This window comes from Cervus elaphus, chromosome 7 (genome assembly GCF_910594005.1).
Source record: "Cervus elaphus chromosome 7, mCerEla1.1, whole genome shotgun sequence".
Taxonomy (NCBI): domain Eukaryota; kingdom Metazoa; phylum Chordata; class Mammalia; order Artiodactyla; family Cervidae; genus Cervus; species Cervus elaphus.
Genome location: NC_057821.1, coordinates 21,134,718 through 21,155,979, shown reverse-complemented (window position 1 = coordinate 21,155,979; position 21,262 = coordinate 21,134,718). Strand labels below are relative to the sequence as shown.

General features: G+C 42.5%; 1 protein-coding gene across 5 annotated transcripts in view; it reads left to right on the top strand.

Moving 5' to 3' along the window:
• Positions 1–21,262, top strand: part of ADGRF1 (adhesion G protein-coupled receptor F1) — a 53,093-nt gene that overhangs the window by 17,042 nt on the left and 14,789 nt on the right. For 3 of the 5 annotated variants that reach the window (XM_043908735.1, XM_043908737.1, XM_043908733.1), the window contains 7 exons: positions 6,760–6,837; positions 7,871–7,980; positions 9,301–9,358; positions 12,209–12,358; positions 13,684–13,857; positions 18,030–18,130; positions 18,971–19,029. In XM_043908735.1, the coding sequence (XP_043764670.1) occupies positions 7,912–7,980; positions 9,301–9,358; positions 12,209–12,358; positions 13,684–13,857; positions 18,030–18,130; positions 18,971–19,029 (611 nt within the window). In that variant the 5' untranslated portion in view covers positions 6,760–6,837; positions 7,871–7,911. Of the gene's footprint in view, positions 1–3,106; positions 3,170–6,759; positions 6,838–7,870; positions 7,981–9,300; positions 9,359–12,208; positions 12,359–13,683; positions 13,858–18,029; positions 18,131–18,970; positions 19,030–21,262 lie in introns of all 5 variants that reach the window. The other 2 variants (XM_043908734.1, XM_043908736.1) reach the window with 1 other exon arrangement.

The following is a 21,262-nucleotide window of genomic DNA, read 5'->3' as shown; positions in this document are numbered from 1 at the left end:
CCAATGTTTGGAACATGCCCTGGAGGAGGAAATGGCAACCCACTGCAGTAGTCTTGCCTGGAAAATTCCATGGACAGAGGAGCCTGGTGGGCTACAGTCCATAGGGTCGCAAAGAGTCTGACAAAACTGAGCAAGCTTGCAACTCTTTTAAGATGTAAAGTGGAGATAAATGAACTAAAAAAAAAAACAACAAACACCAGAATCCATGTGAGGAGGGAGCAGACAGCTGAGCTATGCTGACAGCACCAGCGACAGGAGAAATGCTCTCTAGCTGAAGTTCCAATTCATGGCAAAGGACACAGGGACTTGTGAAAAAAAAAATGTATCTTAATTTTTGAAGGAAAAAGGATCAGGGAAGAAATAGGGTCTTAAGCCGGACTCTGAAAGGAGATCCATTCAGTGAACCATCGGAAATTTAAATAGGGACTTTGGAGGAGAGAAAATCAAGCAATGCAGCAGCTGTTCTCAAAAGTAGGTCTGATCACGGTTATGGAGCTTCCCCAAGGGGGTGGAGCTACAGTGAGCAAACACCCTGCCTAGGAAATTGGAGAGAGTGATCGGACAAATTAAAGCTTTGCAGACTGGTGAAGTGTCCCAAGGGAAAGGCCAGCTTAGCTAAGTAGTCTCTTTTATCTCTTCCAACCTTGGGAGTTCTTAAAACACCCCACTGCTATTCTCATCCTAAGGACTTAATTCTAAGTAGATTCTCAGCTCACCTTAAAAGATGTTCAGGTATGATAATAACTAGAGAAAATAAGAATAGAGTCCAGTAAAAAAAATTTAATCTCTCCAAGCTCAGATTCAGTAACTGATCGACACTAATGTAAAGAACAATAACATAAATGATATATAAATAGAAGCTGCCAAATGCGCATATAATAATGGAATCTAAATGAGAACAGATCTGAGTGCATCTTATTTTCTTGCTTACTTTAGGGAAGAGGAAGTTGAGTCCAGCAAGAGTTCTTTTTAGCTTGTACATTTTCTAGCAGATAAAGGACAAAGTTGAGGTTAGGGTCTAATTCATCTAGGTCTTTTCCCAGCAAGTTTATTAAATATTAACATACTGAAAACATGCTAATATATAAAATATGTGTCTAAATTGTACTGGGGACACAACACAGACAGACACTGAAATTTTAAATATAGTCCTTCCAGAAGAAGTCAGTCTAGCTCAAAAAAACGACCAAACCACCAAATATTTTTCCAAGTGTGACACTGGTTTTCTTTTTTGTTTCCCACCTATATTTCCACCTGTCTTCTCTACTGTATCTGCCTACTGAAAATCACGAAGAAATTCTCAAAGGCAAATGGCCCAGGGATTCCTATACAAAGGCAGACCCCAATGAAAACATGACCAAAAACTCATAAAAAAAAGAATAAAATAAAACCAAGGTTTGGCAGGCTCTCATCTGTTAACCAGTTCTATTTGAATCATAACATCTTTCATATCCCAGTTGGAGATCTGCTCTTCCCGTATGTGTGTGTGTGTGCACGTGTGCATATGCGTGCATGCACATGAGTCCAAGACAGAGAGGAGGGTGACGATTCTACTGGGAATTCTTTTATTTATAGAGGAAGAAACATAATCCCATAAATACTGATGCCAGAAAGCCATCCGAGTTCAACTCTGCCTAAGAATAGATTGTTGCTAAAAATTCTGGAAACTGTAGTTGAGAGCAGTCCCAGTTCAGAACCACTGTTGATAAGGAGATAGCTGTTGACATAAATAAATGATATTTGATCCATAAATACATAACTGGAAGACTGGAAGACAATGGGCAGCTGTCTCCAGAAGCATAATAGTAAATGCTAATGATTGTTCTCCAAAAACTGAAGGACAAGGATTATCAGGAATGAATTCAACTGAATGAATTCAAGGAAGTGAAGGGGGTCCCACTATGGCCAAGCCTTCCCATGGATGCCAGGGCCGACACAGCTGTAGGTCAGGTATCACTGACCCCCAGCGAGGTGTCATGTAAACAAACACACACACTGATGACAACAACAGCTCCTCATCTATGGCAAGGGCACTTGGATTCTGAGAAATTTTCTTTTTTTAAAAATAATCAAGACACTTCCAACTGAGAAGGGAAGTGCTGAAAATACCATGGGGCTTGCCTCTAGTGAAGGCAAATTTAAGTAGGATTTAAGATTACACCTCCTTAACACATGAGAAGGAAATGGCAACCCACTCCAGTATTCTTGCCTGGGAAAATCCCACGGACAGAGGAGCTTGGTGGGCTGCAGTCCATGGGGTTGCAAAAGAGTCACACACGATTTAGCAACTAAACAACAACTCCTCAACACACACACACAATTAACCGTCTTTAGAATCTGTTAACTCACTTATTGTAAACATGTATTCTTACTTCCTTGAAGCTTGGATCCCTCCATTGATACCATACTGGGCATCAACCCAGGAGTACCTTTTATTTGATTAGTTAATTTGACTCAGATTGAAGTCAAATTCTGGAACAATCCAACAGTTACTATGGAAACTGGTGGTGAGATTGAAATACTAGTTATGCTAATATTAGCAGCTATCAATCATTGAGGCTCACCATCTGCTGGGCATTGCTCTAGGTTCTCTATATGCAATTACTCATTCAATTCTCTAAAGAATCTCTGAATTTGATAAACTTTCCCCATCTTATAGATGAGCAAACTGAGGCATAGAAAGATTAAGAAAATGCCAAAGAGCATCCAGTTAATAAATGTCAAAGCCAGGACCTGAATCCTGGGCAGGCTAACCACAGAGCCTGTTTTGACCCATGCACCTTGAGTTACCCATGTCTACGATTAGTTGTCAAATATAGGATGCCCAGTTAAATTTTTTTTTATTTTTATTTATTTTTGGCTGTTCCAAGTCTTAGTTGCAGCACACAAAATCTTGAGTTGTGGTATGCGGGATCTAGTTCCCTGACCAGGGATCACACCTGGGCCCCTGCACTGGGAGTGTGGAGTCTTAACCGCTGGACCAGCAGGGAAGTCCCTTAGTTAAATTTGAATTTCAGAAAAACAACAGTCATCCTGAACAATGAATAGTGTCCCAAATATTGTGCGGCTCATACCTAACACTAAAAAATTATTCTTTATTTATCAGTAAGTCTTCTAACCCTACCCTAGAGGAAGCTGAGTGTACCAAGGAAGCAAAGAAAACATTTTGGTAAGTTGGAGCTTTGGTCTCAAATTCTAAAAGGAGAATTCATGTCACAGTATTAGCCTCAATTGTGGTTGTTCAGTTGTATCTGACTCTTTGAGACCCCATGGACTGCAGCAGGTCAGGCTTCCCCGTCCTTCAATATCTTCCAGAGCTTGCTCAAACCCTTGTCCATTGGTTCAGTGATGCCATCCAACCAGCTCATCCTCTGTCACCCTCTTCTCCTGCCCTCAATCTTTCCCAGCATCAGGATCTTTTCCAATGAGTCCGCTCTTTGCATCAGCTTCAGCTTCAGTCTTTCTAATTAGCCTTGGAGCAGAACCTTTTTTCCCTCTCCTAGAAGCAGTTTAGAATAACAGCTCTCAGAGCTGTCTAGGGGTCAGCCTCACTTGGGAAGCTTTAATAACACACATGGCAGAGCCTGGTCTGCATAAGATTTAGTAGGTTTATGGTGGAATGCGGGTGCCTGTATTTTCAAATCGGCCCTGAAGTGTTTCCTTTTCTCCTTCCCAATGCCTCCCCCTCCTTTTCGTAGTCTAGCTACTCATGATTGGCCTCTGGACCAGTGACTGGGAATCCCTGGTCTGAAACCCTGATTATAAGTTCCAGTTTACCATTTCTAGCAAGTCCAAGGAGACAAACAGCTCATGCCCCACCCTCCAGCCGGGGAAGAAGAGGGAATAAACAGGCCAAGAGGATAAGAGAGTTTCTTCAAGACCCTTGGAACTATCACCCAGGCCTCCTCACATTGGGTTTGCAGCCTCAGGCCTGGGTGCCATATGTGAGAAAGAGATTTTTCAGGGAGAGAGAGAAATGGAGAGAAAAAGCCATGTGATTGCCAAGCCTCCCACATGGAAGCAGGCCCTGGCACAAGAGAACAAGAGGAGATCAGGTTAAAAGTCATCCCTGGAAGTGGAGAAAAAGTGTGAAAGGGGCTACAAAGAGCACCAGATTCCTCTGCAATGTGACTTCACTTCAGGAAGGTACTGGAAAATTGGCTTAGCAGGATGAGGTAAATTGGAACTTAGGATCAGGGTTTCAGTTTAGCAGGATGTGGCAGTTCGCCAACAAATAAGCAATAACAATATATGTATAAATAAAAACAAATAGAAAATATCCAAAGGACATAGGAAAAGAAGTTCTATTTCATAAAACAATTCAGCTATTTTACATCGATATGAAATTTTATTATGTATGAGTGTGTATATACACATGATACAGATATAGATAGACATGTTTTATTATGTATGTGTGTATCTATCTATGTTTACATCTTTATTTTTCTTTCTTTCTTTTTTTTAGTTGCTCAGTAGGTCCAGCTGTTTGCAGCCCCCATAGATTGTAGCCCATTAGGCTCCTCGGTCCATGGAATTCCCCAGGCAAAAATACTGGAGTGGGTAGCCCTTCCTTTCTCCAGGGGGTCTTCCTGACCTAGGGATCAAACCTGGGTCTCCCAAATTGCAAGTAGATTCTTTACTCTAAGCCACTAGGGAAGCCCCAATATAAATATGGGTGCATACCTGTGTGCTGAGTCACTTCAGTCATGTCCGACTCTGTGCAAGCCTACGGATCATAGCCTGCCAGGCTCCTCAGTCCATGGGATTCTCCAGGCAAGAATACTGGAGTGGGTTGCCATGCCGTCCTCCAGGGGACATTCCGGACCCAGGGATCGAACCCACGTCTCACAGTTCCTGCAGTGGCAGGCGGGTTCTTTACCACTAGTGCCATCTGGGAAGCCCCTATATACATATACTCATGTTATAAAATATGTCTATTTTTATGGAGTCAACTTTTTTAATTTTTAAAATTTCATTTTTAATTAAGATTTTTATTTTTAAAAAATTAAATTAAAAATTTATTATTGAAATATAATTGCTTTATAGTGTTGTGTTAGCTTCTGCTATACAACAACATGAATCAGCTATATACACACACACACACACACACACATATTCCCTTCCTCTTGAGCCTCTCTCTCATCCCCTCCATCCTACCCCTCCGGGTCATCACAGAGCACCAGGTTGAGCTCCCTGTGCCATACAACAGCTTCCTACTAGCTATCTATTTTACACTTGATGGTCTATATATATCTGTGTATATATATATATCTGTGCATAGTGTATATCTGGAAAAACAACCACCCTAGAGACAAAAACCTATCACTTTCAGAAAGCAAAAAGCACAAGTCAGAGGGACCAGGACTCAGAGCAGATAGGTTTTGGGAAGCAAGAAGGAGAAGAATGATCTGGAGTCCAGATTGCTGCCCAAAGAAAGTTAAAGCAGTCTATTTAGGGGGAGTCTTGGGAGGCAGGGGATGGGGGCATGTGAGCACCATTCACTAAAGGGAGCAGGTAAATACAGAAGGGGTGTGTGTCCCATGGCTTATTTTTCATGCTGTCCTAGAAAGCCCTAGAAAGACTCTCTATTAACATATAGGCCATATCTGTGGCAGTAGTTGCAGTCTTTAACGTCTTTTTTCTTTATTTAATCAATATTTTAAAAAATATTTATTTATTTATTTGGCTGCACTGGGTCTTAATTGAAGAATTCAAATCTTCAATTTTCAATGTGGCATGCAGGACCTTTAGTAGTGGCATGTTGGACCTTAGTTCCCTGACCAGGGATCAAGCCCTGGGCCCCCTCTGTTGGGAGTGTGAAGTCTTAGTCACTGGGAAGCCAAGGAAGTCTCGTAATCAATGCATTTTTAAAAATTGAACTATAGCATCCAACCAGTCCATCCTAAAGGAGATCAGTCCTGGGTGTTCATTGGAAGGACTGATGCTGAAGCTGAAACTCCAGTACTTTCGCCACCTCATGCAAAGAGTTGACTCATTGGAAAAGATCCTGATGCTAGGAGGGATTGGGGGCAGGAGGAGAAGGGAACGACAGAGGATGAGATGGCTGGATGGCATCACCGACTCGATGGGCATGGGTTTGGGTAGACTCTGGGAGTTGGTGATGGACAGGGAGGCCTGGCGTGCTGTGATTCATGGGGTCGCAAAGAGTTGGACACGACTGAGTGACTGAACTAACTGACTGACTGATAGCTGATTTACAATGTTGTATTAATTTCTGCTGAATAAGAAAGTGATTTAGGGATTATATTTATATATATATTCTTTCTTATATTCTTTTCCATTATGCTTTGTCACAGGACATTGAATATAGCTCTCTGTGCTGTGCAATGCAGGAGACTCCGGTTTAATTCATGGTTGGGAAAGATCCCCTGGAAAAGGGATAGGCTACTCACTCCAGTTCTCTGGGACTTCCCTGGTGGCTTAGATGGTTAAAGAATCTACCTGCAATGCTGGAGACCTGGGCTTGATCCCTGAGTTGGGAAGATTCCCCTGGAGAAGGGCATGGCAACCCACTCCAGTATTCTTGCCTGGAGAATTCCCCGTGGACAGAGGAGCCTGGCGGGCTACAGTCCATGGGGTCGCAAAGAGTTGGGCATGACTAAGTGGCCAAGCATACACAGCGAAGCCCTGTGCTATATGGTAGGCCTTTGTTGTTAATCTGTTATCCATATAAAAGCTTACACCTGCTAACTCCAACCTCCCCTTCCATCCCTCCCCAACTGTTGTATTTTCATGTAGATCAGAGAGCAAAGCTCAGGGCAGTGCTGTTGGGATGGCAAAGCGTGCATGAAGTTTAAAGGGCACCCAGAGAGGAAGGTAAGTGCTGGGCTGATCTTCTGTGCTGCTGACTCCAGGCACTGATTCCAATGCTGGGGAATCATAGCTCTTCATCTTTTCCTGTGGAGCTGTAAAGGGCATTTTGTGGCCATGACTGTGGGCTGAGTTGTGTCTAAATTATTCTGAGATAACCATGAACTGGAGGACAATTTGTTGCTAACCACACGAACTATAAAGAAGGAAATTTGACCGGTTCATGACTATTTTTATGCTAAAATACTCTATCTTAATATTAGAGTTTCTAGGGTCCTTGGTTGTTTGAGTGTATGTCTTTACTGAGATGAAAAGAAAACCTCAGTGAAATATAAAAGGCTGGATGTTAAATGCACTCAGTTGCAAAGTGAAGCAAGTCAAGATTTTAAAATAGCCTGTGTTGAGTCATGTAAAAGTGTTAGTCACACATGGGTGTCCAAACCCATGGACTGTAGCCTGCCAGGCTCCTCTGTCCCTGGAATTCTCCATGCAAGAATACTGGAGTGAGTAGCCATTCTCTTCTCCAGGGGATCTTCTCTACCCAGGGATCAAACCCAGGTCTCTTGCATTGCAGTCAGATTCTTCACCATCTGAGCCAACAGGGAGGCCCTGTGTTGAGTCATATTTGATCACTTAGAAGAAATTCCAGAGAAATTGTCTAGTAAGTTTGTAAAGAGAAAAATTCACCAGTTCTACAGTGAGAGTAGAAGAGATGGTCTCTCTGGTGAACATAAATAACCAAACCCTCAGAGCTTCTGATGAGCCCACTTAGGTTTTACCCCTCTGGGCGTTTTATTTTACTTGGAGGCACCAGGTCTTCGCTATGGCATGCAGGATCTTTGAGCTGTGGCATGTGGGATCTAGTTCCCTGACCAGGGACCCAACCTGGGCCCCCTGCATTGGGAGGTTGGAATCTTAGCTACTGGACAACCAGGGAGGTACTCCCCCCTCCCCATCCCCACCCCCACCAATGCATTTTAAAATTTTGGTTTGAATGACTTGTCTTCATGTCTTATCCTTGCATGGCACACACGTCTAGCCACAGACTGTGACTCCAGGCCCAGGAGGGACCATCAGAAGATGAGATTTCATCCTCTCTGGCTCTTCTCCTTCCTCACGATCACCGAGGGCCAAGATAGCTTCCTAGAGGTGAGCTGGCCTATGTCCGGTTTTCCTCTCTGTCCTTCTGCCACTTTGAATCCCCATCACTCTCTAGGCAACTGAAATGACATAATTTCATAGACTTGGAATCAGAAGTGCTGGGTTCTTGTCTCAACATTGCTTGCCTTAGTTGTGTGGCCTTAGTCGAGTCATTTTATCTCCTGGAGCTTAGATGATTTGACTGCAAAGCCAGCATCTTGGACTAAGCCATCCTGGAGATCACATCTAACTCAGCACATCCTCTCCTATGGCCTCTTTGATGGAGGAAAGAGCATATAAATCCACATTAATCGACATTAGCAATTCTTGGACTCTTCCCTACCTATTCTCACTTTCTTTTTTTCCAATAGTCATTTTAAAAATAAGGAGTTGTCTATTTTTTAAATTTACTTATTTGGCCATGTCAGGTTTTAATTGCAGCTCACAGGCTTAGTTGCCATGGGGCAGGTGGGATCTCAACTCTTCAATCAGGGATGGAGCCTGTGTTCCCCACATTAGAAGATGGCTTTGTAACTGCTGGATGACCAGGGAGGTTCCCATTTTTTAAAACTGAAGTAATAATTTACGTATTTTAGTTAAGCTTACACAGTCAATTTACAACGTTGTGTTCAATTCAGGTATACAGCGAAGTGATTGAGTTGTTTAGTTGCTAAGTCATGTCCAACTCTTTTGTGACCTCATAGACTAGCCTGCCAGGCTCCTCTGCCCATGGGATGTCCCAGGCAAGAATACTGGAGAGGGTTGCCATTTCCTTCTACAGGGGATCTTCCCAAACCAGGGATTGAACCCATGTCTCTTGCATTGCAAGTGGATTCTTTACCACTGAGCCACCAGGAGAGCCCAATATATATACGCATCTGTGTTCTTTTTCAGACTCTTTTCCTTTATAGGTGATTATAAGACATTGAGTATAGTTCCCTGTTCTGTACAGCCCTTGCCACAACCCAGAAAGATCTACAGGACCTGCCTCCCTAGAGCTACTCTCTGACCTCACTTCCTGCCCCCTCTCCGACACCACATAGCTACTCTGGCCTTCACGTGCCAGGCATGTTCTTATCCCATAGCCTTTGCATGTGCTGTTTTTCCCTCCTCTTCGAAAGTTCTTTCTCGGAGATCCTCCCTTTCCCACCTCCTTCAGATCTGTGCTCAAAAGGTGTCTCAGCCATGTCTTGTCTTATATCCACTCACCATCCCGCTAGGTTTTAGATACATAATTTTAATTAATCTGGGAAATCCAACAAGGTTTTATGAAACACAACATGACAAACCCTTGCTGTAATTCTTTTTTTTTTCTTTTCTTTTTAACAGTGGGATGATGGCATCAAAACAAAACGAGAACTCATTGTGAATAAGCAAAAGCCTCCAGGTAAGACTCATATACACTGGAGGCATTCACTGGAACCAGGAGTGAAAGTAAAAGTGTTAGTCACTCAGTCATGTCTGACTTTTTCAGGCCCATGGACTGTAGCCTGCCAGGCTCCTCTGTCCATGGAATTCTGCAGGCAAGAATACTGGAGTGGGTAGCCATTCCCTTCTCCAGGGGATCTTCCTGACCCAGGGATCAAACCCAGGCCTCCTGCACTGCAGTCAGATTCTTTACCTTCTGAGTCACTGGAGCCAGAAGAGCAGGGTTTAAGTACTAGGAGTGCTTCTGATGGGTTGTATGATCTTGGGCTTGTCGTTAAATACCTCAAATCTGTAAAATGATAATAACAGTAATTCCTTGTGAGGATGAAGTAATATAATAGAGGCATAGTATCCTATCCCGTGCCCAGCCAGTAGCTGCCCCATATTCTTTCTTTCCTTCCTCATCTTGACCCCAATAATGTAATTAAAGGCACAGACATCAATCTAGAAATGAGTTGTGATCTGAAATTTGATTTGCAAGTGTGATGTCTCAAGCATTTAATATATTTCCCCATGGAAACAATACACACAGATGGTTGTTAGATTCCTGGGTCAGACCACTAAAGCTTTGTTACGGTGTAGTGAATCTTCAACCCCAGTCCGTCTGGGCCTCCCTCGTATCTCAGTCGGTAAGGAATCTGCCTGCAGTGCAGGGGCCTGGGTTCGATTCCTGGGTTGGGAAGATCCCATGGAGAAGGAAATGGCAACCCACTTCAGTATTCTTGCCTGGAGAATCCCATGGACAGAGGAGCCTGGCGGGTTACAAGTCCATGGGGTCAAAGAGTCAGACACGACTTAGCGACTAAACCACCACAGAAAACCTGCCATCCGACAATATGCTCACAGAGTCATAGGCCTTCCCACATTGTCGCAAGGCCACAATTCTTTGGGAAAATGAAATCAGAATTGCAACTTGGAATGCAATAAAATGGTAAATGCACAAGTACACGTTGAACTGCTACAAATGCCAGGCACTATTTTAGATGTGTTAGATGAATTAAATTCCCACATGGATCCTATCAGTTAGGTTCAATCACCGTCTTTATTTTACAGAGTGTGAAACTGACAGAGCCCAGGGAGGGGCAGGGGTGGGAGGAAGCGTGGTTCAACCCCAATCCGTCTGGTTCCAGAACAAGAAGCATTAACCCCTGACAGCTTGGCCAGGGTCAACCTTTCCCCAGTTCCCCACCTCTGACCTGTCTGGGCCATGGCAGTGGATATCTCTTTAGCCCTCATCACTGGGGGTAATTCCCAAGGCTGGGATAGAGTTTCCAGCCTGAAGGAGACAGGGGAGAGGTGAATAGGTGGCAACCATGACAGACAGGAGTCTCCTGTTAATGTCCCGGGGCAGGCTGCAGCCTCTGGATTTCCTTCCAAGAAGCCTAGGGATTGTCCTGTGTGTGTGTTCAGTCACTTCAGTCATGTCCCACTCTTTGCCACCCTGTGGACCGTAGCCCGCCAGGCTCCTCTGCCCATGGGATTCTCCAGGCAAGAATACTGGAGTGGGTTGCCATGCCCTCCTCGCCTAGGGATTGATTCAGCTGCTTTTCTTCCCTATAAATCTTCCAACTCCCCAGGGCCCCTAAGAAATGAGACAGTTTCATAGGAGCCCTCCCCATCTCATCTGTGCCCATAGAAAGCACGGTGGTGTCCTGAGAAATCTACGGGATTCTTAGAGGTTTCTTTGCAATGGCAATGAAATGAGACTCAGGGGAAAAAGATATTCACCTTTTGCCTCTTTGTCTCTGAAGTCCTTGACGATCTCAGTCTGGGGTCCACAGAGGACCTTGGGAGGCTATTAAGACCCCATGGAATTTGATGCCAAATTTCATATGAATGTGTCTAAGTAAATTCTGGGTGGGGTTCCTCTTCTACACCAGCCCAAAGCACCTAATGGCCTCTCCTTAAGGAAACGAGAGGTGCTGCTCAGAAACGATAAGGTGGAGGTGAGAGTGCGCTAAGGTTCAAGTAAGGTTTGCTTTGGTTTTACTTTTGCGTTTCATCTCAGTATCAGACTCAGCTAACTAGTGGAACATTTGTGTGTGAGAGGGAAAGGCTCTTTGGAGAGGAAAGAGGGGACTGGGGGTTTTATTTATTTATTTATTTTTTGAAGATTTTTCTTTTGTGGATCATTTTTAAAGTCTTTATTAAATTTACAATATTACTTCTTTTATTTAATTTCAAATTTATTAATTGAAGGATAACTACTTTACAGAATTGTGTTGATTTCTGTGAAACATCAACATGAATCAGCCATAGGTATACATATTATTGCTGCTTCTGTTTTTTTTTTTGGTTTTCTGGGATCTCAGCTCCCCGACCAGGGATTGAAACCACGCCTCCTGCATTGGAAGGTGAAGTCTTAACCACTGGACCACCAGAGAAGTCCGGACTGGGGGTTTAGTATCAGAGGTGCTTTCAGAAGATCAGAGCTGAGGGAGCGGGAAGGGAGAGTGACTAAGAGCTCCTCACCTCTTGTCCCTTCAGTCTTGACCCAGAAGCTTGACTCTGGATGTGACCTGAGAAGTAGGGAGAATCAGGACGTCAGAGCTGAGCTGGATTGGCGAGCATGGGGCAGCTAGTCTGGCAGAAGTCAGAGAAGAGATGTGTCTTGGGCCTGTGTGGGCGGTCTGCATGCTTAACTCTGGAGGCCTATTTTTAGTCCATGACTGCATGAGCGGAAGTGAATACCAAGCAGCGTCCGTGAGCCCCACGCTGAACCTGACCTCTCTTCTGTGATCACTTGCCCGGCAGTATCTCCCTCCCAGCCCGAGAAAGGATGCCTCTGACTGTCTCTCCTCTTCTCTAGGCTCAATCCAGGAATACGAGTTGCTGCTTCAGGTGCACTATCGAAATTCCAAGGAGAAAAGAGAGCTGACGAAATTTCTGAAGTTTTGGGTCCCTTATTCATTTTTATTACCTCAGCCAGTGAAGATCATCAGAGCAAAGGCCACCACGTGTGAGTCCGTCTCTGTTGACTGGGAGGAGAAACGGGGAATGTGATGCCTGAGTCGGGTAAAGCTTAGGCTATCCTGTGGAATCTGTCACTCCCACAATAGCTATGGCTGGAAAGAAGGCTGTTTAGTTGCTAAGTTGTGTCCAACTCTTTGTGACCCCATGGATGTAGCCTGCCAGGATCCTCTGTCCATGGCATTCTCCAGGCAAGAATACTGGAGTGGGTTGCCCTTTCCTTCTCCAGGGGAATCTTCCAACCCAGGGATGGAACTCGCATCTCCTGCTTGACAGGAGGATTCTTTACCACTGAGCCACCTGGGAAGCCCAACTAACAACCACCACAGTGGGGTTAGGAGAAATTAAGAAATTTATCTAAAACAAGAGTTCTCAGGGTGTGGTATCCAGACTGGCAGTAGCAGCAGCAGCAACAGGGAATGTAAAAAAAAATGCAGATCCCAGACATTGCCTCATAAACTTTGGAATGAGACCCCTCCCAGAAGATTTTGATGCACGATCAAGTCTGAGAACCACTTACTGTGCACAGTCGTGTGTAATTTCACAACACTGTCTGGTGACTTTGCCCCAGTTTTTTTTTTTTTTGGTCTGTTAAAAAGGAAAGATTTTTGGTGGGAGTTTTAGGTCAAATAGAAACATACAGGTTTGGTTAGTATAATTTTTCCTTATAACTCTCAACAGAAAGGTCTCTCTGTCTTTGCCATATGGCTAACAGGGACTTTGGGGGAGTGATGCTAGGCTGATGAGAGCCTCCAGTAAGACAGTGGACAAATACCTTCTAGAATCCTTCAAATAACCCTCAGGTTGTCAAACCTTCTTCTGCTTCCTTCTCCATTCAAAGGATATCAATGGAACATACATCCTTCTTTTGGATGCTAGTGACTCAAATGGTGAAGAATCTGTCTGAAATGTGGGAGACCTGGGTTTGATCCCTGGGTTGAGAAGATCCCCTGGGGAAGGGAACAGCTACCCACTCCAGTATTCTTGCCTGGAGAATTCCATGGACAGAGGAGCCTGGTGGGCAACAGTCTATAGGGTCAAAAAGAGTTGGACACGACTGAGCGGCTAACACTTTCACTTTCACTTCTCAAGATATTTGCTTGTTGTTTGCTGGCTTTCTGATCCAACCTCAGTATCTATGGAGCAGGATGTTTCCTTAACTTTAAACATGCTTGTTTCCATTTTGGTTTAGCTTTTGGAGAGAGATACCTCTAGCTTTTGATTCATATTCTGTGTCAAAGCCAAGGAGGAGAACTCAGCTATAGCCAGTTTATGAAAAAGGCCCGGTGAGACCCAGCTCTGTTTTTCCTGCAGACTGTGGCTACCAGAACGGGGTCCTGCGCTGTGCCTGTGAAGACAGCTACTCTTGGTTTCCTCCCCAGTGCCTCGACCCCCAGAATTGCTCCCTTCTCAAGGCAGGATCACTCCAGAGCTGTGACTGTCATCCCAGCAACCTCACCCAGAGCGTCTATTTCTGTGAGAGAACAAGTAAGCACCTATGGATACCCAGAGGGGAGCCCAGGGCGCCTCCCACGTCCACAAGTGACAGAGAGGAAAAGGACTCCTAGATCTGCATCCCGATGTTTCTCTTTGCCTCCCAGAGGAGAGCTAGTGTTTACAGGGAGATGGAAAAGCAGTGATGACGTACCGTGTTAGGCTTGGCTGGACACACTGAGAAATTTGGAAGTGCAGAAAATTCAGATATGCAAGTTGGTGTTTGGGTGCCAGTTTATCCTGGAGGTACATCTAGTTCACCTCGACAATTCTATGATTCTTCTGAAATTTAGGGAGATTCCCTGGGATTCCAAATCAGGGAACAGCCTGAGTAAATAACGTTTTCTTTCCACTTCTTGGGCCAACATCAATTTCCAGAAAATAAAAATTCAGAGGTGTGAAACAGAGAGGGTTATCTAGTAATTACAGTGAAAGAAATGCTCTAAATTGCCAACAAATATGTGTACTGAATGAACTGCCAAAACTAAACGGAAGTTGAAAGTCTAGCTTAGGAAACCAGTGGATTCTGAAGGAGCTACTGCCAGCTTAGGTTGATGTTCAGTGTATGCTATGGTGACCCGGATGATGTGGGCCCCCAACAGACCAAATGACTTCAGGAAATGTCCCCAGTGACTAGTCCAGTTATCTTGAAGCTCCAGAGTTTGGTAGAGTGGAGCAAACAGTAAAGGAGGACCTGAAATAGCCCAGCTTCCCTGGGTATCCCTAGGTCCCTTTCCCAGGACCACAGCAATTCAGGTTAAGGTGATGCTTATTTATTTACTTATTTATTTTTAAAGCTGTATTGAAATACAGTTGATTTACAATGTTGTGTTTAATTTCTACTATACAGCAAAGAGGCTCAGATACACACACACACACACACATACACACACGTATGCATCTGTGCATGCCAAGGTGCCTCAGTTGTGTTTGACTCATTGCAGCCCAATGGACTGTAACCTGCCAGGCTCCTCTGTCCATGGGATTCTCCAGGCAAGAATACTGGGGTGGGTTGCATGCCCTCCTCCAGGGGATTCCCGACACAAAGAGTGAATCCAGGTTTCCTATGTCTCCTGCACTGGCACTAGCATCACCTGGGAAGTCCATATACATATGTATATGTATATGTGAATATATACACATATATATACATATATTCTTTTCCATTATGGTTTATCAAAGGATATTGGATATAGTTCCCTGTGTTATACAGTAGGACCTATTGATTATCTATCTTATATATAATACTTTGCATCTGCTAATCCCAAATGACTAATCCTTTCCTCCCCAAATAACATGTAATTATTAAGCACCATCTTTATATCCAGATCTGGAGCAAATTCTGGGAGGTCACTATAATGCATTTCTCTTGCTGTTGATGAATTAGCAAGCTGCTTGCGGAGGCCAGATTGTTAACACATGTAAAAAGATGATGTCATATTTTCAATAGATTTTGATGGAATCCTACTCTTTGAAGAGTGGTCCATTTCTGATCCATCTTTGGGAGAATACAAACATGAATCAGACAGGGATTACATTTACAAGGATCTTTCCCAAATAGAGTGGGAATGTATACACATGAGGTGTGTTCACAGGTAGATGTGTAGGTGTAAAGGCTGGAAGGGAGGTATGGATAAAGTACTGTAGGAATTTAAAGGAGAGAAAGACTCTTTTTATATGGGACCTAGGGAAGGCCTTGCGAAAGAGGTGCATTTAACCAAGTCCTGAATGAACGACACGGGATTTGTCCATCCAAAGGTAGGGAATAGCCTGTCCCAGAGCAGAAAGGCACCAGTGATATGTAAGCAAGGGTTAAGTTGGAATTAGCAAATAGTGATTTTTTTTTTTAAGTTTTTTTTTCAATAGGGACAATGTTTAAGCTCAGTGCCTAAATTGAGATATATTTCATTGCTAGTGACTGTTGTTTGTAACCACATATGAGTGCTTACTTGCTTACCTGCTTATAAGGTCATCCCCTTCATCGGTCACATCTTTGCCATTGCAAAGGGGCTTATGTAACTGAATGAAGTCATGAGCCATGCCACTGGAGGAGGAAATAGCACCCCATCTCAGTAAAGGAGGAAGGGGAAGATACACCCATCTGAAGCAGAGTTCCAAGGAAGGGCAAGGAGAGATAAGAAAGCCTTCTTAAGTTTACAATACAAAGTAATAGAGGGAAACAATAGAATGGGAAAGACTTGGGATCTCTTCAAGAAAATTAGAGATACCAAGGGAACATTCCATGCAAAGATGGGCACAATAAAGGACAGAAACAGTATGGACCTAACAGAAGCAGAGATGGCAAGAATACAGAGAAGAACTATACCAAAAAGGTCTTAATGACCCAGATAACCATCATGGTGTGGTCACTCACCTAGAGCCAGACATCCTGCAGTGTGAAGTCAAGTGGGACCTAAGTGCCATCACTACGAACAAAGTTAGTGGAGGTGATGGAATTCCAGCTGAGCAATTTCAAATCCTAAAAGATGACGCTGTTAAAGTGCTACACTCTACATGCCGGCAAACTTGGAAAATTTAGCAGTGGTCGCAGGGCTGGAAAAGGTCAGTTTTCATTCCAATCCCAAAGAAGGGCAATGCCAGAGAATGTTCAAACTGCTCTACTGTACAATTGTGCTCGTTTCACTGGCTAGCAAAGTAATGCTCAAAATCCTTCAATCTAAGCTTCAGCAGTAGGTGAACGGAGAACTTCCAGCTGTACAAGCTGGATTTTATTTTATTTTATTTTATTTTTTCAAGCTGGATTTTAAAAAGGCAAAGGAACCAGAGGTCAAATTGCCAACATCCGTTAGATCATAGGAAAAGCAAGGGAATTTCAGAAAAGTATCTACTTCATTGACTACACTAAACCCTTTGACTGTGTGGATCACAGTACACTGTGGAAAATTCTCAAAGGAATGGGAATACTAGACCACCTTACCTGTCTCCTGAGAAACCTGTATGCAGGTCAAGAATCAACAGTTAGAACAGGACATGGAACAATGGACTGGTTCCAAATTGGGAAAGGAGTATGTCAAGGCTGTATATTGTCCATGCTTATTTAACTTCTATTCAGAGTATATCACGTGAAATGCAGGGCTGGATGAATCACCAGCTGGAATCAAGATTGCCAGGAGAAATATCAACAACCTCAGATATGTAGATGATGCTTCTCTTATGGCAGAAAGTGGAGAGGAACTAAAGAGTCTCTTGAAAAAGGTGAAAGAGGAGAGTAAAAAAGCTCGCTTGAAACTCAGCATTCAAAAAACTAAGATCATGGCATCTGGTCCCATCATTTCATGGCAAATAGAAAGGGAAAAAGTGGAAACAATGAGAGACTTTATTTTCTTGGGCTCCAAAATCACTGTGGATGGTGACTGCAGTCATGAAGTTAAAAGACGTTTGCTCTTTGGAAAGAAAGCTATGACAAACCTAGACAGTATGTTAAAAACTAGAGACATCTCTTTGCTGACAAAGGCCCATATAGTCAAAGCTAGGTTTTTTTCTAATAGTCATGTACAGATGTGTGATTTGGACCACAAAGAAGGCTGAGTGCCAAAAAATTGAAGCTTTCAAATTGTGTTGCTGGAGAAAACTCTTGAGAGTCCTTTGGACTGCAAGGAGTTCAAACTAATCAATCCTAGGGAATCAACCTTGAACTTTCATTGGAAGGACTGATGCTGAAGCTGAAGCTGTAATACTTTGGCCACCTGATACAAAGAGCTGTCTCATTGGAAAAGTCCCTGATGCTGAGAAAGATTGAAGGCAAAAGGAGAAGGGGCTGCAGAGGATGAGATGGATAGATAGCATCACTGACTCACTGAACATGAATTCGAGCAAGTTCCAGGAGATAGTGAAGGCCAAGGAAGACTGAAGTGCTGTAGTCCTTGGAATATCAAAGAGTCAGCCATGACTTAGCCACTGAACAACAGCAAAAGGTAGTCTTGATTACTGCAATTTCCCATTATGTTCCAAAGCCACAAAAGAGAAGTATTTTTCTTCCTGTATTACTTACTTTAGGGGAACATTCATCATAAAAAGAAATTGACCAAAAAAATAAAAAAAGAATTGAAGTACCACTGTCAAATAGATGGGCTGAATTAGACTTGTAATTTTATGCTATATCAAGTGAGTAATTTTCATCTCTGTAAATTTCTTTTTTTCCATAGAGGTTTGGGGTACTTTCAAAATTAATGAAAAATTTACAGAAGACCTTTTGGACTCATCTTCTGCTATGTACGCCAAATATGCCACTGGAATTGAAATGCAGGTAAGCATTTGCCCCTTATTATATAAGAACTTATTGGTTAAACATAAGTTCAGATGTTTCTAATTCAACATGTTTATTTAACACATATTCTTCATTCATTTTTCAATTAGTTCTTACATAGCAGTTACTCTGCCCACAAGGAATATATTTTAAACATATTCTTTCAAGGAGTATTAAGCAGCTGACCTCTTCTCATTCCTTTAGTGCTTGGTTTTGCTCATTCATTAGCGTAATATTAAACCAAGCCTTATTGATTATTTTCTGATTTTTATTTGTCAAAAGAAAGTTTTCATGATCTGAGTGCAATTGTCAACATTTGGGATTTTTTTCCTTAAAGAAGTCTCTCTTGTTAGAAGCTAAAGAGAGTTCCTCTCCAAAATTCTGGACTTGATACTGAAGTCACATAAAATTACCTCTGTCTAGGCTGGTGGTTCAGGTGTGGTCCTAACTGAAGGCATGCACAAATGCTTCACAGGTAGATTCAGTTTAGGCATCTGTTGGAATAAAGGGCTTATTTAGGGGAAGGAAAAGATGGGCTTGGGGTGAATTTATTATACTGTCTGGTACCCAGTTCATCCTCTAATCTAAGAAATTGCTTCTCCGTTCTTTATTAGCCACCTCAAAATTACAGCGTATGTGTGTGCACAGGTGTGTGAGTGTTCATTCTCTGCTCTCATTTGAAGAGTATTTCTGCAACACACAATTACCTCCCGCCATGTCTCTTTCCTTTGCTCATTGCTTCAGTTGGTTTGTTTATTGTCTGCATCCACTTTTTTGCTCAAATGTCTTTCTTGTGTGGGGACAAAGATCAACACATTGCCCTTTGCTCTCTTTGTAAAGCTAAAGGAAGCATACAAAGAAATCCAGGGTTTTGAATCCGTTCGAGTCACCCAGTTTCGGTAAGTACCACAGTGGTCTTAGAAGGGCCTCCCCAGAGCCAAGTAGGATGTCTCGTGCTGTTTCCAAGTGACCACGACAGAAAATAGGTCAGAACTGGTCTTTGATGTAGGATTCTCGCTAAAGCTGGATAAAAGTCTGTGATGCTTGAAAAAGTCTGAAGAAGAAAGCCTATATTCTCACTTAAATGTTTTTGCAAGCATAAATATTAAATGTCATTCTCAAAACTATGAATCAGAAACTAGAATCAGAAACCCAGATGGCAGGGCAGAGCTTGGAAAGAAGCAGGAAGGCATGAATAGGAAGGGGCGAGGGGTGGGGATGAGGGTCGTGGGTTGTGAAGGAATGGGTTTGCTCCTCAGCAGAGAGGGTGTAATGTTGTATAACTGGGACCCAGAAGGGGCTCCTTGGGTAAAATATTAAATTTTTTGTGTAGATATCATGTATGCACCATACTTCAAAGCCCAGTAGTCATTGTCTACAGCAAATAGAGAGATATTTAGTAAATTATCCTTTTGTTTATACTTTAATTCAAAAGCTATTTGGTTAGTTACCCATGTGTGTATTGATTACCAGCTATTTCTAGTCTGCTAGAGGAAGTGACTTAGAGGTCAGAGAATTTAGCTTCTTATATTTTTTTTCCATAGTTACAGAATAGTTACAGGAAATTTTCAGTAACATTTGTTACAAATATATTGTTTTGACCATTATCCTTTAAGTCTTCTCATATACTTACAAAAAGGCTCACATGTATAATATTCTTTAAAATTTAGTGCTAGGAAACACTCTGCTTCTTTTTTCTTATATCAACATCTATATAATTCATGTAACTTCTATTTCTGACTCTGTCGTTATTGAATTCACAGACAAAATTGAAAAGTAGTCAACAGTTTTGTATTCAATATTCACATTTTTCTTTTCCTTGGTCCTGGGTTTCTATTTATATTTCTAATTTATATTCCACCAAATTTTCTATCTATCTATCTTACAAATTGTCTCCAATAATTCATAGACAAAATCACAGTAGAAGTGGATTTGTCTATAAAATGCAACTATTTGGGTCTTACTCTTTACATATATGATCTAAAGTAAACTTTAATCTCTCACTCTCTCTATTTATCTGTCAAACAGAACTATTAATAGCTCTGAAATCTGATTGAAAGTCAATTACATAAAATGAAATAATAAGTAGAAAAATACTTTTCAAACACTATAGAAGAGCCGTATCAATGAAACAATACTGTGACCATTACAACCTAAAATGGTATTCGGGTTTATTTATTGTGAGTTCAATGTACCTCAATGTTAGTTCAATGAAGTGATTAAGAATTTGACCTTTGGAGTAATTTCTTTTTTTAATCTAAAAAAAAAGAAAAAAAATTGAGCTTAAGAGAGCCAGAGGTTCTTATCCATCAGTTAATAACTTTTAAGAAATATTAATTTATTTGGCTACACCAGGTCTTAGTTGTGGCCCACAGAATCATTTTAGTTGTGGCATGCAAACTCTTTGTTGCAGCATGTAGGATCTAGTTCCCTAACCAGGGATCAAACTCGGGCCCCCTACGTTGGGAACTTGGAGTCTTAGCCATTTGACCATCAGGGAAGTCCCCATCAATTAATAATTTATGACCTGACCCAACTTCTTTTTAGGACTTTGTTCCCTTACCTATAAAATGAGAATAACCCTAAGCCTAACCCTCACTGAATCGCAGGATTAAATTAATATATATTTATCTCACTGGCTTTCATAACTTCAAATACCATCTGTATGCAGGTGGGTTCTACATGTGTTACTTGACTTCAGCCTCTCCCCTAAATTCCAGACTCAAATATCCAATGCCTATTAACATCTCCAGTTGATTTTGTAGTAGACATGTCAAATGTAACACGTCCAAAATGGGGGTCTTCCATCTCCCCCCATCATAACCTTTCACATTCTTCTCCCGCCATCTTCCCCATCTCAGTTCCAGAGATGCTATTCTCCTCATTGTACAGACCCAAATCTTAGAGCTCTCCGAGCTTATTTTAGGGACTTTTTCTGGCTGTGTCACATCTTAGCTATAGCACGTGGGTCTTTCACTGCAGCACATGGATTCTCAAGCTGTGGCACGTGGGCTTAGCTGCTCCACAGCATGTGGGATCTTAGTTCTCTGACCAGGGATGGAAACTGCATCCCCTGCATTGCAGGGTGGCCTCTTCACCACTGGACCACCAGGGAAGTCCCAATATGCTTTT